The 15936-nt window shown below is 41.0% G+C and overlaps 1 protein-coding gene across 39 annotated transcripts in view; it reads left to right on the forward strand.

The window, feature by feature from the left end:
- Positions 1-15936, forward strand: part of CELF1 (CUGBP Elav-like family member 1) — a 94961-nt gene that overhangs the window by 40812 nt on the left and 38213 nt on the right. For 23 of the 39 annotated variants that reach the window (XM_021083098.1, XM_021083092.1, XM_021083082.1 and 20 more), the window contains 2 exons: positions 9368-9407; positions 14040-14191. The exons of 7 other annotated variants lie outside the window; for them this stretch is intronic. In XM_021083098.1, the coding sequence (XP_020938757.1) occupies positions 14121-14191 (71 nt within the window). In that variant the 5' untranslated portion in view covers positions 9368-9407; positions 14040-14120. The remainder of the gene's footprint in view (positions 1-9367; positions 9408-14039; positions 14192-15936) is intronic. 9 more of the 39 variants (XM_021083101.1, XM_021083106.1, XM_021083109.1 and 6 more) reach the window with 2 other exon arrangements.

Here is a 15936-nt window from a genome sequence, read left to right on the forward strand (position 1 = left end):
AGATACTTAGAGGAGTTAACTGTTCTGCCCAGAGAAAGCTGCACATTAGCTTAACTACCATATGTAAATTGCTACTGCTGTGTCCCGCAGTTTTGTTGCCCGTTACTGACAGTGGTGCCAGGGAAACAGGAGGAGCTAAAGACAAATTCCCACTTTTCTTCCCCCACCCGGCCCCCCCAATACAGAACTGTATGGGAAGGGGAGAGGAGTTACTTAATGGGGATTTGAGAATTACTTTGAGAGTATAGGCATTTGGGGAAGAAGAAAGATAAGACTTTTTTTTTTTTCTTTTAGGGCCACATTCGTGGCATATGGAAGTTCCCAGGCTAGGGGTCGAATAGGAGCTACAGCTGCCAGCCTATACCACAGACACAGCAACGCCAGATCTGGGCTGCGTCTGCCACTACACTACAGCTCACAGCAGCACCTGATCCTTAACCCACTGGGCGAGGCTAGGGACCCAACCTGTGTCCTCGTGGATAATGGTCAGATTCATTTCTGCTGAGCCACTACGGGAACTCCAGAAAAGATGTTTGTTTTTTTTTTAATGTATTTTGTATTCCCTATCTGTTTCACCTGAACACCTCCAAAATGGGATGCCTCTCAGGTGGAACGCACTCTTTGTTTAGGTGTGTCTGTAGTCATGTTGAAAGGCACATAACTGAACAGGCGATGAGATGGCAGAACAGGCAAAGGAGGAACAAAGCCCAACTCACTCACCACCAGTTCAACTTTGTGAACCACTTTTTGTAGCAGTTTCAGAGGGTTTAATAATTATGTTGATATTGTCACATCGATGTTATATTTGTTTGGTTGTGACATAGAGATAAAGGCAAAGTTAGGCTTTAGGCCATTTCTGACTGATTCTTAAATACGGGCTGCTTACAAGAAAATACTTATAATTATCATGTGAAAAACATAGGTTATATGATACAGTACAATATTTAGTTTGATCATAATTTTATGTATTTGAGGAGTTCCCTTTGTGGCTCAGTAACAAACCCAGCCAGCATCCATGAAGATGTGGATTTGACCCCTGGTCCTGCTCAGTGGGTTAAGGATCTGGTGTTGGTGTGAGCTGCAATGTAGGTCACAGATGTGTCTCAGATATGGTGTGTCTGTGGTGTAGGCTGGCAGCTGCAGCTCCAGTTCAACCCCTAGCCTGGAACTTCCATATGCCACGGGTATGGCCCTAAAAAAATTTTTTTTTGTGTGTATTTGAGTATGTATTTTATATATATATACGTATATACATATATATATATATACACACACACACACACACACACACACACATATATATATATATATAAAAGCCTGGTAGGAAATAAAACCAAAAGGTGGTTTTATGTAAAGATGAATAAATAGAAACAGTTTTTAAATTGAGGAGGTAGAAAAATTAAAGGAGAGTAAATACTTAATATTAGTTTTATAAAAAAAAGGGAGGGAGGTGGCTCACAATGTTGCTTTTACCTAAATACCAACAATTTAAAGGTGAAAACTTTTTTTTTTACTAAAATGTGCAAATATATATGTATATATGTCTCAGTTTAATAAAATGTTAATGGAAAATGTATGAATTAGAGTAAACTAGGGAATTCACTTCAGTAGTTCAAGATCTGATACATGTTATCTTTATTCTAGCTGTCCTGGAGGTAGATAGAAAAGAGAAGGAGGGGCTCCTTACTTGTTCTCAGAATGGTAGCATTTGAAATATATTTCATTAACAAAAATTTACAAATAAGTTTTACACGTAGTTTCTCTCAGATATATCTCATGTGGTAGGAACTGAATTAGACCTTGGATAACTATTTAAAATCAGTTTGGAGAAATTTAGTTATGATTTTAGATGATTTGGTCTGGATTTATCTAGTTCTTTCTTTTTTTTTGGTTGGGGGGGGAATGCACCTGTGGCAAATGAAAGTTCCCTGGCTGGACATCAAATCAAAGCTACAGCTGTGACCTGTGCCACAGCTGTGGCAATGCCGGGTCCTTACCCAATGTGTCGGGCTGGGGGTCAAACCTGCACCACTGCAGAGACAACACCAGATCCTTAACTTGCTGCACCTTAGTGGGAACTCCTGGATTTATCTAGTTCTAAGCCCTAGCTTTATAGATGAGAAAACTGAGGCCCAGAAAACAGTGATTCACTCCAGATCACACGAATTACCATCAGATCTGGCCTTTGTCTAACATACTGTTCATTTCATTACCTCGCAGCAAGGAGAGTCAAGACCAGTCTGATAGTGGTCGTGAACACCTTAGAGAATCTCGTGGAATCTATGGATTTTCTTTTCAGGAAATCTCACAAGTCCATCTTCACGTAGTTTAAGGAAAAAAACTATTAGGGTTTCCTTTTTCCCAAAGCCCATCTGTGGACTCTGAAGAGATCTGAGGGTCCCAGATTAAGAATTCTGATTGAAAAGGAAAGTTTTAAAAATTAATGCCATATTGCATAACACTTTTAACTCTACTGAATTGTACACTTAAAAATGGTTAAGATGGTAAATTTTGTGTGTTTGTTAACTACAGTTTTTGTTTAAAGCTGGGGAAAAATTGTTTCCTCTAAAGAAAGGATGAGCATAGTGGAAAGGAAATGAGGTTGAGATCTGTTAATAAACTTCTATACTAGGGTCAGGGAGAGAACACACATGGATGACTCAGTAAAGAGTCAGAGGTCCCAGACTTGAGTCTGAATCATGGAAATGGTAGCCACAGAGCAAGTGTCACAAGGGGGAGAAAAACGGTTTTTATACACCCCATTGAGAAAGTGTCAAATTTCATTGCTGCTGACCAAGACAAGTCAGAACTAAGCCCGTTGTACAGGACCCAGGCTGTTCATCATGGAGTGTGGAAGGAGATGCTCTGGGAAAGATGGGATTTAGAAGGGAATTTACAGTGTTTCAGTGTATCTGTTTAATCTGCCTGATTCCCACCACCACCCCACTTTTACAGATAAGCAAAACAGTGGTTAAATAGTTTCTCATTCTTGGGTCCACCTATTTGTTGCTAATTACTTTATACATTTTATTTCATTTGATGCTCTAGCCTTTCAGGTAGATTCTAACCCACTATTAGTTTTGATATATGTGCCCAGGATCCCGGATTAGAATATGATGGCAACCACCATTCCCTTGGCTATAGGTTCCCAAGGAAAATAGATTGGCTAATCCAGGCAAACTCAACTGGATTTAGCACTAATTCCTGGTGGAGTTTTGCATCAGTATGAGCTTGGCTAACCAGGATTGCTTCTAAAATTGATCTTTTTTTTTTTTTTTTACTTTTTAGGGCCTTGTCCATGGCATATGGATGTTCCCAGGCTAGGGGTCAAATCAGAGCTACAGCTGCCATGCCACAGACACAACAATGCAAGATCGGAGCCACGTCTTCGACCTATACCGCAGCTCATGGCAACACTGGATCCTTAACCAAACTGAGCAAGGCCAGGGATCGAACCTGCAACCTCATGGTTACTAGTCAGATTCATTTCCTCTGCGCCACAAGGAGAACTCCTAAAATTGATCCTTTTATCTGGTTATTGGCTGTCTAGGGTATGGGGGGTGGGAAGACATGCAGTTTTCCAAAGCAGTAAGATCAGCCTTCTTAATGAGCCAGCCGTATAATAGGAGAAAAAAGAAAGAACTGAGGGCATTGTAAATAGTCTAAGAGGTAACATTTTTTAAAAGCATAATTTTCTTGGATTTCCCTGGTGCCTCAAGGGTTAAGAATCTGGTGTTGTCACTGCTATGGCTTGGGTTCGATTCTTATCCTGGGGACCTGCACATGTCACAGGTATGGCCAAAAATAATTTCCCCAAGTAATTCCTTTATTTGTCTTTGATTTATTTATTCTTCCACTTAGAAATTTGTATAGTGACCTGATTGTATGCTAGGCATCCATTCAATTCCTTTTGATATGTATATAGAGTCCTCTTACAGGTGAGGAGGTTGACACATAGGAAATGTTAGTTGACTTGATCATAGTCCACATCTACTGAGTAACGGCAGGAAGTTTTCACCACCCTTAATCCTAACTCTCTTAGGACATTGAGCATTTACTTACTTAGAAGATTACCTTGGAAAAATGATCAGACTCAACTTTATAGCCCTCAGCATTTGAACAATCTCTTCTTGGTTGTGTGCATGATCTTCCTTGTAGACGGTTTTTAACCTGTTCTCCAGGACCCAGACTGTTCAAACAAAGCAGAGCAGTTTATTACAGTGGAAAGCGATGCTCTGGGAATGATGGAACTAAGAGAAGGGAATTTACTATATGCTTTAGTGTATCTGTTAGCCTTTCACCCAAGAGTCTAACTTCCTGGCTTTATAAATCCATCCAATTCCCCCTTTGCCTGGATTCTTGTGATCTTGAGAATTACTTCATTTCTTTCTTTCTTTGTGTCTTGTCTGTAAACACATAGACTAGGTAGAGGATTGAATATAAAGGACTGAAAATACCACGTGGCATGAAATTATTTTGAATTATCCAGGCCTGTTCTCCAGTTTCTCAAGAGACCTAGGGATTACCCTGAGGGCCAGAGAGAGGCAGATGGGTGGGGCTTGCCTTGCCCTCTTCTGTGTTCAAGCTGAACAGCTTCACCTTCATGTTTACAGGGAAAACACTGCATTTAAAAACATTTCAAGTCAGGCACAGTGGTTAACGAATCCGACTAGGAACCATGAGGTTGCGGGTTCCATCCCTGGCCTTGCTCAGTGGGTTAAGGATCCAGTGTTGCTGTGGCTCTGGTGTAGGCTGGCAGCTACAGCTCCGATTAGACCCCTAGCCTGGGAACCTCCATATGCCATGGGAGCGGCCCAAGAAAAGGCAAAGAGGAAAAAAAAAAAAAAAAAAAAGAAATAGGAGTTCCTGTCGTGGCACAGTGGAAACAAATCTGACTAGGAACCACGAGGCTGTGGGTTCTATCCCTGTCCTCGCTCAGTGGGTTAAGGATCCAGGGTTGCCGTGAGCTGTGGTGTAGGTTGCAGGCGCAGCTCAGATCTGATGTTGCTGTGGCTGTGGCGTAGGCCAGCAGCTGTAGCTCTGGTTAGACCCCTAGCCTGAGAACCTCCCATATGCCGAGGGAGCGACCCAAGAAATGGCAAAAAGACAATAAATAAATAAATAAATAAATAACATTTCAAAAACCTCTCATCTAGATTGTTCAAGTTCTTCATTAGCTCCCTGCTTTATATGCAGGTATTATTGAAAGCACTTACTAACAATTGTGAGTTAGTGAGCCATGCTTATGAGGCTGGGGTCATGGGTTCAGGCCTTATATAGGTCACTGAGCATTACCGTGCCTGTTCCTAGCCCCTGTATCTGGAGTTTGATTCAGTGCATACTGTGTAAGAACTGTCGGTGGTGATTGAGTCAGTGACCATCTTCCTGTGAAAGACAGTGTTTTGTTATTTATTCAACATACAGGCCAGTAGAAAACACTGAGAACTAAAAAAGGTTCATTACCTTGCCTGTGTTAAGGAAGATATATAGGAGACCTGAGGCCTTTCCTATCAGTCCTAAGAGATGATACTGTTCATTCACCTTTAAATCCTTGAAACATATCAGGATTATATGTAAGTTCCAAGATATATTCCAAAACCAAATATAAATTCCTTCCAGGTTATTTATCTTTCCTTGAGGAAATTATGGGATAGGTACTTTACCTTTCAGAGTCCCCTGTTACCCTTGATTTGCCAAGTACAATTTTAATACTTTATGGGAGGTCATGAACAGCCCTGGAGTTCGAATTGTGGCTCAGTGGTAACGAACCTGACTAGAGTCCATGAGAACATGGGTTTGATCCCTGGCCTCGCTCAGTGGGTTAAGGATCTGGTGTTGCTGTGAGCTGTGGTGTAGGTCACAGACGTGGCTTGGATCCAGCATTGCTGTGGCTGTGGCCATTGACTGCAGCTTCAGTTCGACCTCTACCCTGGAAACCTCCATGTGCCAAGGATGCAGCCCTAGAAAGACACACACAAACATGTAGATAGTCCTGCTTGTTTCCCTCAGCACTAACTTGCCCTCCATCCTTCTCTGTTGCCTTGCCCTCCCACCCCACCTACATTTTTTGGCACTCCTTTCCCCTTAACTCTTTTCACCCCACTTTGGAACCACCTTTTGCCTCTCTACATGTGATTAAGAACACGAAGATAATGTTAATAAAAACAGACTCTGCCGTGCTCTAAGAAAGTATAGTTCATTTTTCCTCACAGATCGTAATGCATTTTGTTCGGTTCCCCACAGAAATGAAAGACGTGAAAAACTCAAGCCTAAGCATTTAGTTTCCATTCAGCTTTCTTCTCTCCCTAAAGTGTTCGTTTTCTTACAGACAAGGCAAAAGACTGTAGATAAAGTAAAACTGGAATGTCAAAGCTCTTAAAGAAGATACCTTCTTGTGTGTTAGTCGTCCCACTGTCCTTCAAGTGACTAGAGCCTGTGTGGAGGAAGATGGTGTGATCCATTTTCTGTGTGCTTAAGTTTTCCTTTAAAAGGTCTTTGGGTCACTTAGGATGATTAATACTCTCTCTCTATGTATATGTAGGGTCTTTTTAGGGTTGCACCCATGGCATATGGAGGTTCCCAGGCTAGGGATTGCATCAGAGCTACAGCTGCTGGCCTCTGTCACAGCTCACAGCAATGCCAGATCCTTAACACACTGAGTGAGGCCACGGATCGAATCTGCATCCTCATGGGTACCAGTCAGATTGGTTTCTGCTGAGCCATGATGGGAATTCCTGTTTTGTTTTTTTAAAAAGAGAGTTCATTTTTCTCTTGGCTCTTCATCTGGGGTGTTCCTTAGCCCCTGTAGAGCTGCCGTGTTTTCTGGGACCTAGATGTGTGTCCTTCCTATTCTAATATAATGGCCTTAACGACCCCAAACCTCCCTTTTGCTCTTTATATCTTGGAGATTACCCAGCTAGTGTGCAGTCTGGGTCTGGTCTCACAGGGTCACACAACAGCAGAGTTTCTCAACTGTTCCATGTAACATACTGGGAAACATGACTCCCTGGTCTTTTATTTGCCCTTTACATCTTTCAGAATAAAACTAACAAGTAGACATTTAACTTGCTCTCTACCCTCCAAGGTGACTGCTACTCCAGAACCCTCTCAAGATGCAGTGTCCCAATAAAAGTGTGTAGTGCCGAAGTTCCTGCTGTGGTGCATTGGGTTAAGAATCCGTCTGCAGCAGCTTGGGTCACTTCAGAGGCATGAGTTCGATCCCCGGGGCCAGTGCAGTGGGTTAAAGGATCTGCCATTGCTGCAGCTGTGGTGTAGGTTGCAACTGTGGCTAATATTCAGTTCCTGGCTAATAACTTCCATATGCCGCTAGTGCAGCTATTTAAAAAAAAAGTTTGTACTGCCTAAATGGTCAGATTTTTTTTTTCCTATTTCTTTTTCTGTCCGCATCTGCAGCATATGGAAGTTCCTGGGCTAGGGGTTGAATCAGCTGCAGCCGCCGGCCTACACCACAACCACAGCAATGCCAGATCCTAGGAGCATCTGTGACCAACACCAGATCCTTTAACCCACTGAGTGAGACTTGGGATCCAACCCACACCCTCATGGATACTATTAGATTCTTAACCCACTGAGTCACAATGGGAACTCCTAATTTAACTTTTTTTTTTTTTAATTTTTTTTTAAATTTTATTTTTGTCTTTTTGACTTTTTCTTTTGTCTTTTGTTGTTGTTGTTGTTGTTGCTATTTCTTGGGCCGCTCCCGCGGCATATGGAGGTTCCCAGGCTAGGGGTTGAATCGGAGCTGTAGCCACCGGCCTACGCCAGAGCCACAGCAACGTGGGATCCGAGCCGCGTCTGCGACCTACACCACAGCTCACGGCAACGCCGGATCGTTAACCCACTGAGCAAGGGCAGGGACCGAACCCGCAACCTCATGGTTCCTGGTCGGTTTCGTTAACCACTGCGCCACGACGGGAACTCCCTAATTTAACTTTTCATTTTTTTATTTAGGGCTGCACCTGCAGCATATGGAAGTTCCCAAGCTAGGGAGTTGAATCAGAGCTGATAGCTTCTGCCCTACACCACAGCCACAGCAGTGCGAGATCCGAGCTGTGTTTGTGACCTACACCACAGATCACAGCAATGCCGGATCATTAACCCACGGAGCATGGCCAGGGATTGAACCCATGTCCTCTTGGATACTAGTTGGGTTCATTACCACTGAGCCATGATAGGAACTCCCTAATTTAACTTTTCATATGAACCTAATTGGTTTTCAGTTTTGCCGCAGTTCTGATTTGACCCCTAGCCTGGGAACCTCCATATGCATCAGCTGTGGCCCTAAAAAGGAAAGTCAAATTAAGTACTTAAGCACCTGTTTTATGCCATTCAAGAAATGTCTTTGAGGAGTTCCCTTGTGGCTCAGCGGGTTGTCATTGCTGTGGCTCTGGTTACAACTGTGGTGTGGGTTCAGTCCCTGGCCAGGGAACTTCCGCATGCCCTAAGAGAAAGAAATGTCTTTGTGTTCAGGGAGGTTAGGTGGAATGCACTTCTCAGAGTGAGTTCTGATTCTGGCTTTGTCTTTCAGAATATTTACACTTTGCAGTGAAGACATTGTTCTTGGTGACTTTCAGCAGTTCTCTCTCTATTGCCAACACCAGATAGAAGTACATCTGGCAGGAGTTGTAGGTGGAAGTTTGTAGGAACTTGGGCAATTTTTATAGAATCAAGATTGTTGTTGATTGCAAGATTGTTTGATAATGTTTAAAAATGAAACAGATTGGTTTTGTGGTTCCTCTGTTTGCTTTTCAATTAACTTCCCTATCTTCCGATTTTTTTTTTTTTTTTTTTTTTGGTTTCAGTGGTTCACCGCCATCCTGGGGCTACCATTATGCATTTACATAGGCAGAAACTTGGTTCCCTTTTGAAGAGTTTTATGCCTGGCACCAGCCTATTCAAGAAGGTTGCTTTGGGGAAATAGTATGGACTCTTCACATTAATAACAAGACCTTTAATTGCTAAAAGAATTATACAGCTTTAGCTTTATTGTAGTTTCCCGCTCAAAAGCATATGCTAAAAATGATTGTTTTGGTGACCTAGATTTACTGCAGTTCTACTTCATAAATCCTAGTCGTTGTTTTGCTATTTGTTGTGACATTTGGGGGCAAGCCTCTCTTTAAACCTTTTAGTACTTCAGTTCCCCATTTTTAAAGCATTTTAAAATAAACTTTGAGATGTTAAATTTAATGTATCTAAGTATTTTATACTCTAAAAATAGAAGGAAAGTTTGTTTTTTATTTTCAGTCTTGGTGACAAAGGATCTTTTTCTTTGGAAAGAAGCTATGTATCTGGAATTATGAGAAGTGTAGGCATGGCCCACTTATTTTTCTTTCCTTGATTTTTTTAGAGTGAAGACATAGTCCAGAGAGGGAGGTGGAAAGCTACAGGTATGGGCTAACTGCTGGATGGGTGTGCTCTGTGGACATCTTTTTAACCTTCTTGCATGAGGCCTGTTGTGCAGGTTTGAAAAAATTGCTTTCAGAAAGGTGATGGCTTTTCCCCTACACTATGAGATTTAATTTCCTGTTCCTAGGAAGTTAATGGGAAAAATTTTTGTTCCTCTTTCCCAACTCTTTCTCCTTAGCTATTTCCCAAGGCAGACTTATCCTCCTATTTGAACTAGCTACTGCCTAGTTCTAACAACTGGGGCAAGGGGTGGAGAAGGAAGTGAAGCAGGGAGAGTGTGTGTGTTTGCATACACATCTGCACACAGCGGCTGTGTGGTGAAGAGGGTGCGTGTGTGTGTGTGTGTGTGTGTGTGTGTGTGTGTGTACACATCTGTAGACATCGGCTGCCCAGCTAGCTTTCTTTCCCTTTTCCATTTCATAGTTGGAAGACCCCCAATAAACTAGAGCAAGGATTAGGACAGAACTTAGTGTATTTCACACAGACAATACTACCTTCCTGGAACTAGAATTTGTTCAGTGTGCTGAGTTTTAAATCAGCACTGGAGTCTAAATAAAGCTTAAACTCACACTATATTGTTATCAACTAAGAATTACACTTAAGTTCCAGAACTAGTTTGGAGCCTAAAAATATAACCTGATTTGAAGGGTGGCCACAGTTTGACAGGACAATTTATTAGGTCAGGGCTAGTCCCAGAAACTCGAAGGGAGGCACTGAGAGTGCTAAGCAGGGACACTTGATTTGACACTGAGGAGATAGTAGAGATTAAGGAAGGGGGGAAGAAATGGGAAACTGAGATTTCAAAAAAGGTAAGTTTTTCTCCCTTCAACCTTGTCCTGCCCTCTCAGTATACCATATGTGATAATTTTACAAGCAAACCAACCTGTGCACAACAATTACTAAACTTAGTGCTTTTTGTCTTACTGTGATTTTTAGATTTGGAATAGAACTTTGTTAAAAAAAGCAGTATTTCTTTTCCTTCTTTGCTTTAAAACCTCCCTTCCCCCAAGTTCAGGAATTGTTTTCATTGTCTAGACTCTCATGGAAACTCAACAAAGGTTTTTTTGTTTTGTTTTAAATTATACTTAACTGTCACATTTTTGCTGAAAGGCTCCCACAAAGTGAGATATCACAGAGATTTAGCAATTTAGGTCAGTATATTTTGCATAAGCAAGGTACTAAATTGGGAGTTTTAGGAGACCCGCTAATTATATTAGAAGTACTCAATTTTTGAAATGAAATTCAAGTCCGTAAAGATTTTTTAAGTTATTTTGCTTTGTTATTTTCAAATGGTATCAATTTGTTGCTTCTTTTCTACATTCCTTATATCATCTAACTGCTGGAAGCTCTGGGGTGGAAAATCCAGTTTACTAATTATCGTATGTTATGGCTTTTCCCTAGATTTTTGCACTTTTCCTTAAATAGATGGGGCATAGGCTCTCTTTTGTAATTTAGTAGTAGCCTTTAATTTTCTCTGTGCTCATTTAACCAGACTTCACATTTTTGCCCTTTAAAACACATTTAGGTTATTGAGTTGGGAGTGTAAAATCTCTTCAGTTGTCATTGAACTCCCTGGTTACATTAGTCAAGATAGATAGCCCGATGTTTGCACATATCACCTGGGCTTTTTTGCATAACTTTGCTTTTCTTTGCTCTTTTACTCTTTTGACAAATGCTGTGATTTCTAGCATTTCTCTCTTCCAGTCCAGTTTTTATGTTTATTCCATTCTGATATTCTAAATGCAGAGTATGCTATTCTTTTGAGGGTTCCCTTATCCTCTGCTCATTTTAATGATTTGAGTTCTTAAATATTACAGCAGGCTGATTGCCCCTGTCCTCACGTAATCAGGCTTTGAATTATTACCCTTAGAAAAAAAGTAGAGAATACTCAGGGCAAAGGAAACAGACAGATAGCCAATGGGAAAGAAGAGGAAACCATGAATGTAAATTCAGAGTGAGAGGACAGGGGTAAAGAGGGACTTGGGGCGGGTGGGGGGGGGAATTCCCTTGTGGCACAGCTGGTTAAGGATCCAGCATTGTCACTGCAGCAGCTCAAGTCCCTTCAGGGTTTGATCCCTGGCCTGGGAACTTTCATTGCCAAGGGCTGGCCAGAAAAAAAGGTGGGGAGGGAACTGAGGGGAAGTTAAGGCCTCCTTTTTCAGTGGACCCTGGTTTATAATCTGGAATGTGTTTCTGATTTAGAATTTACAGAAAGCAACTACTTAATGGACAATTTTCTGTGAATAACTTTTTTTTAATTCTACTTTTTAATTTTTCCCTAACAGCTGCATTTTTGTATTCCCATAATTGTTTTTATCATCACTTAACTTTGTAACCTTTTTCTAAAATTGAGTGACTTGTGATTAATTTCTGTTCTTTTTTTCCCACAAGCATGTTGAATTTAATTATACTGAGATAACTCTTGTGACCTGCCTAAAGAGAAGCACCCTCCTTCATTTAATAACATTTCCATCTTGTAGGTTTTTAAAACTGTGCAGCCTTATAAATCATACAATGAATTTGAAAACATTACTGTACAGCCTTTTGTGAAAATTATTGTGAGGAGTGCACATCCTTTCATACACTGAGCAGTGCCTGGCTATTCAGTCAAGTCTCCCACATTTAAATACTCCCTTGTTATAGATGTGATTCTGATTAAAATAGAGATGTAATTAGAAGTCATGTACTTGTAGTCAATAATAAAAGCATAACAACCAGTAGGCTTCCTGAAGACTTGATTCCTTTTTAAAGGAATCCTTGAACTAAAAAATCTAATCTGGTTGCTAGCAGTGAGGTTGTTAACCTCACAGAGTTACTTCTTAGTTTAGATAGTTTTCTATAGGAAGAGGTATGTGGACTTAGAAACAAGGACAAACCTAATCAGTAGCTCAACCAGTCCCAGCTCAGGTTACCATCTTTTTGTCCAGCAGTTAGGGCTTGGTGTACTGTGTGCTAGTTGCACAGTCTTCTCTCAGTTGCAGCCTGTTTTTGCTTCCTCCTTTAATAAGGTGGAAGAGAGCTGTCACTTCTGTCTCTAAAGTAGTAGATCAGATGGGTCAGGGTCTCTGACAAAATAGAAAGGCAGTTATGTGCTATTAAAGTTCTAAATTTTGGATGGTTATGTCTAAATATTAGAAGACAGAGCTTCCACCTTCCTGCAGACAAGTGTCAGTCATCACACAGACAGAACATTTAGGCCTGTGCCGTGACATACGACCTTTCATTATTTTTTGTTAAAGTCATATGTTTAAGAGTTCATTCATTTACGTCTTTATAGGCCGAACATAACTTCTTTTTTTTCAAAGTTCCCTGTATTGTGAACTGAGCTTGAGTGAAGTGAAATCTTTGAGGTAAGGCAACCCTAATGATAAAAATGGAAAGGCCTGTGAAAGAAATTTGGGTGTCTTCAGAGATGCAGTTTTAGAGTCACCACCTAAATATTGAAATGCCACCATTTGTTGTTTGGAGGGATGTGGAGCCAAAATAAGAATGGGAGTACCACATCTGCCTTGACTGCTAAGTATATCCATCTCTACTGCTCACCCATAATAGAATTTTTATGTGTGCATTCATTAATCTTGGTTTTAGCAGCAGTTTAAAAGAGGGCAGAGCGTGAAGAGACTTAGTCTACATTCCTCTGTCCTTCCTTAAGTGTTTGAGTGTTTGTCCCTGGTAGGCCCCAGTTCTTTTTCATTATTATCACTGTGGTGGCTTTTGTTTTCTTTTGTTTTTCCTTTCTTTGGAAAGGTCACACTACTGAAAAAAACAATGCTTCTTAGTAGTCTCTCAAGAGGCAGAACATACTACTCCATTTTTTATTTTTTGCTTTTTAAATTTTCTAGCAAATTAATTAAGATTCAGAGTTAGTAAAAGAAGTTTTTTTGCCTTTTGCTAACCTAAATGAATGCCACCGAAACAGCAGTTTTTTTTTAAAGTCCTTCACTGCAGTGAGGAACCATTAAGTAGCACACTTTGCTCTCAGCACCATCAAGAAAGCAAGGTTGTTCCAGTGCAGGTAGTAATATGAGGGCAGTGTGCTTCGGTGGGCACTTCTTCAGCCATCTTGCCTCTGACCTGCTTCTGATGGATGGACTGAACCGTTCTTCCTTAAGGGACTCTTCTGAGTTTGGAACCCAAGCAGTGTGCTCATTGCTGTCTTTGGCACATGGAAATTAAGTTCAGACCAAGGCTAACAAACGAGTTCTTTCTAAAAACATTTCAGACCACGTGAAGTGAACTTTTTTTTTTTTCTTTTGCTTTGGGTAGTTTCAGACTCTGGGGGTCCTCAAAAACTGATTAACAAGGAGGAGTTTAGAAGATGTGAAACAAGTTTGTGTTTCTTCTGCTCTGTTAGCCACTGCTATCTTCATGGATCTGACACTCTATTTATCTGACAGTGCACTTAGTACTGCTTCGCCAGGGAAAATCACACAAAACAAGCCTGGCGCATCAGCACTTTCATTGTGTGCTGGGCTGAGCCTCCCTTCACATGGTCACATCCCCCTTTTAATCCAGTACTCCCTTCCCCTTCCCCAGTCCTGCCTGTTTCTGTGGCACTTATTGCTGGTTTCCCTGAGCTCCTGTTTCCACTTTGTGTTTTTTGTGGGGCCCAGGAAGCTAAAGCTGTGTGTATTTGTGGATCAGACAAGTGCAGCAAGTTAATATCATTGGCTTCTGAAGGGGAGAGTGAGGTGATGGCTGCGTTTAAGTTGGATTTCCTTCCAGAAATGATGGTGGATCATTGCTCTTTGAATTCCAGTCCTGTGTAAGTATTTTTGTTGTCTAATTTTTAATCATAAGTAGAGGAACTGGGCTGTTTTCTTTGTTATTTGATGAAATTGGTCCCTTTCTTTAAAAGAGGGAAGAAAAAAATTGGGTGAGGAAGTCAGAGTCCACATTATTGTAATTTTCTATTGTAGTCTGATTCTTTCTCATTACTGCTGATTTCCTTTAGGCTATAACTAAGTTTTGTACATAAGGGTGCATTTGATATATGACCAGCAACATCAGCTCAAGTGTGCTGGCTCCATTTCCTTCAAGCTGTAGTTTTCCCATATGATAGATTCCAAGGTTTTTTTTAAACCATGGCTTTATTGCTTTGGGTTGGGTGTGCAAGTTCAAATAGTCTTTTGGGAAGCTATTTATTTATTTCTGTGTTTATTTTTAATGATCAGATTCTTATATTCATATCACAGAGAAAACTGGCAGCTATGGTGTTTTTAGTAGTGTACACAGAATACTGTATTGACATGTAAACTAATCCTGAACCTTGATTTCCTCCCTACCCCAGCCCCCAGCCTAACTGAAAATGCAACGCAGTACATGATTTGGGGGACATCAGTTGTGCTCTCCCCAAAAAGAGGAAAAACTGGATTAATCTCAATTGGCAGTTTTGCCTAAATAAATTTTGAACATGGGAATGAGAAACCTGATCAGTTTGCAATACTGTTCAATGACACTCCCATTATACGCAGCTAAAATGCCAGCCTGGTCCTGAGTTGCAGCTATGGGGAGCGTGAATGCTGAGCTTTGTAGAAAAGAACACACACTTCTAACTCTTGATTTCAGGTGCTTTAACCAGGCTTAAAAGTACCTTGGAACCCAAATAAAAGAGCCTTAGGTTATTCAATGCCAAGAATTTTAAATGGTAGGATATTCCCTAGGTAACAGGTGATATTGCAAGTCTTTGAGTTTAGGCCTCCATGTGCAAATCAGTCTGCCCTGGGATTATGTGTGGTAATAGCAGATTTTGAACAGTTCTTTATATAATAGTTCAGAGGGGCCTCAAAGTTAGTTGGCTCATTCATTTGTAATGGATCCTGCGCCTTCTCTGTAGTCCCCAGAATAATGGTAATTTAGATGTCTTTTTATGAGAGTTCTCTTTACTGCTAAAATAAAACTTGAGCAATATAGGAGTTCAAACCGTGATGCAGTGGGTTAAGGATCCAGTGTTGACACTGCAGCAGCTTGGGTCACTGCTGTGGTGTGGGTTTGATCCCTAGCCTGGGAACTTCCACTTGCCTCAGGGTAGCCAAACAAAAAAAAGCCAGCACCTTTTAGCAGTATATTACAAGTGAGATCACAACGAATGCCATCATAAAGACTTAATACATAATAAAAATATTCCTCGTACTGCATATATGATCCCTAGAAATAGGACTTTGTGGCTCAAATTATCTTTCATTGTAACACCTGCTCTTTTATGTGTTACCACTGCCTAGTGTTCAATCCTTAGATAAAGCATTTTTTTTCCTCAGCCTGTTTGCTCTTTTACAAGGTTGGACTAATTCAGTATCCCATGAAATCTGGATCCTAGATCACTGTGTGAAAAGCACCTGGGAAATAAAAGTGCAGGCTTCTGGGAGTTCCTGCCATGGCACAGTGGGTTAAGAATCTGACCACTGTGGCTCGGGTTTCTGCGGAGGTTTGGTTCTAACCCTTGCCTGGCACAGTGGGTTAAAGGATCTGATGTTGCTGCAGCCGTGGTATAGCTTGCAACTGTGGCTTGGA

The sequence above is a fragment of the Sus scrofa genome, chromosome 2 (genome assembly GCF_000003025.6).
Source record: "Sus scrofa isolate TJ Tabasco breed Duroc chromosome 2, Sscrofa11.1, whole genome shotgun sequence".
NCBI classification, from domain to species: domain Eukaryota; kingdom Metazoa; phylum Chordata; class Mammalia; order Artiodactyla; family Suidae; genus Sus; species Sus scrofa.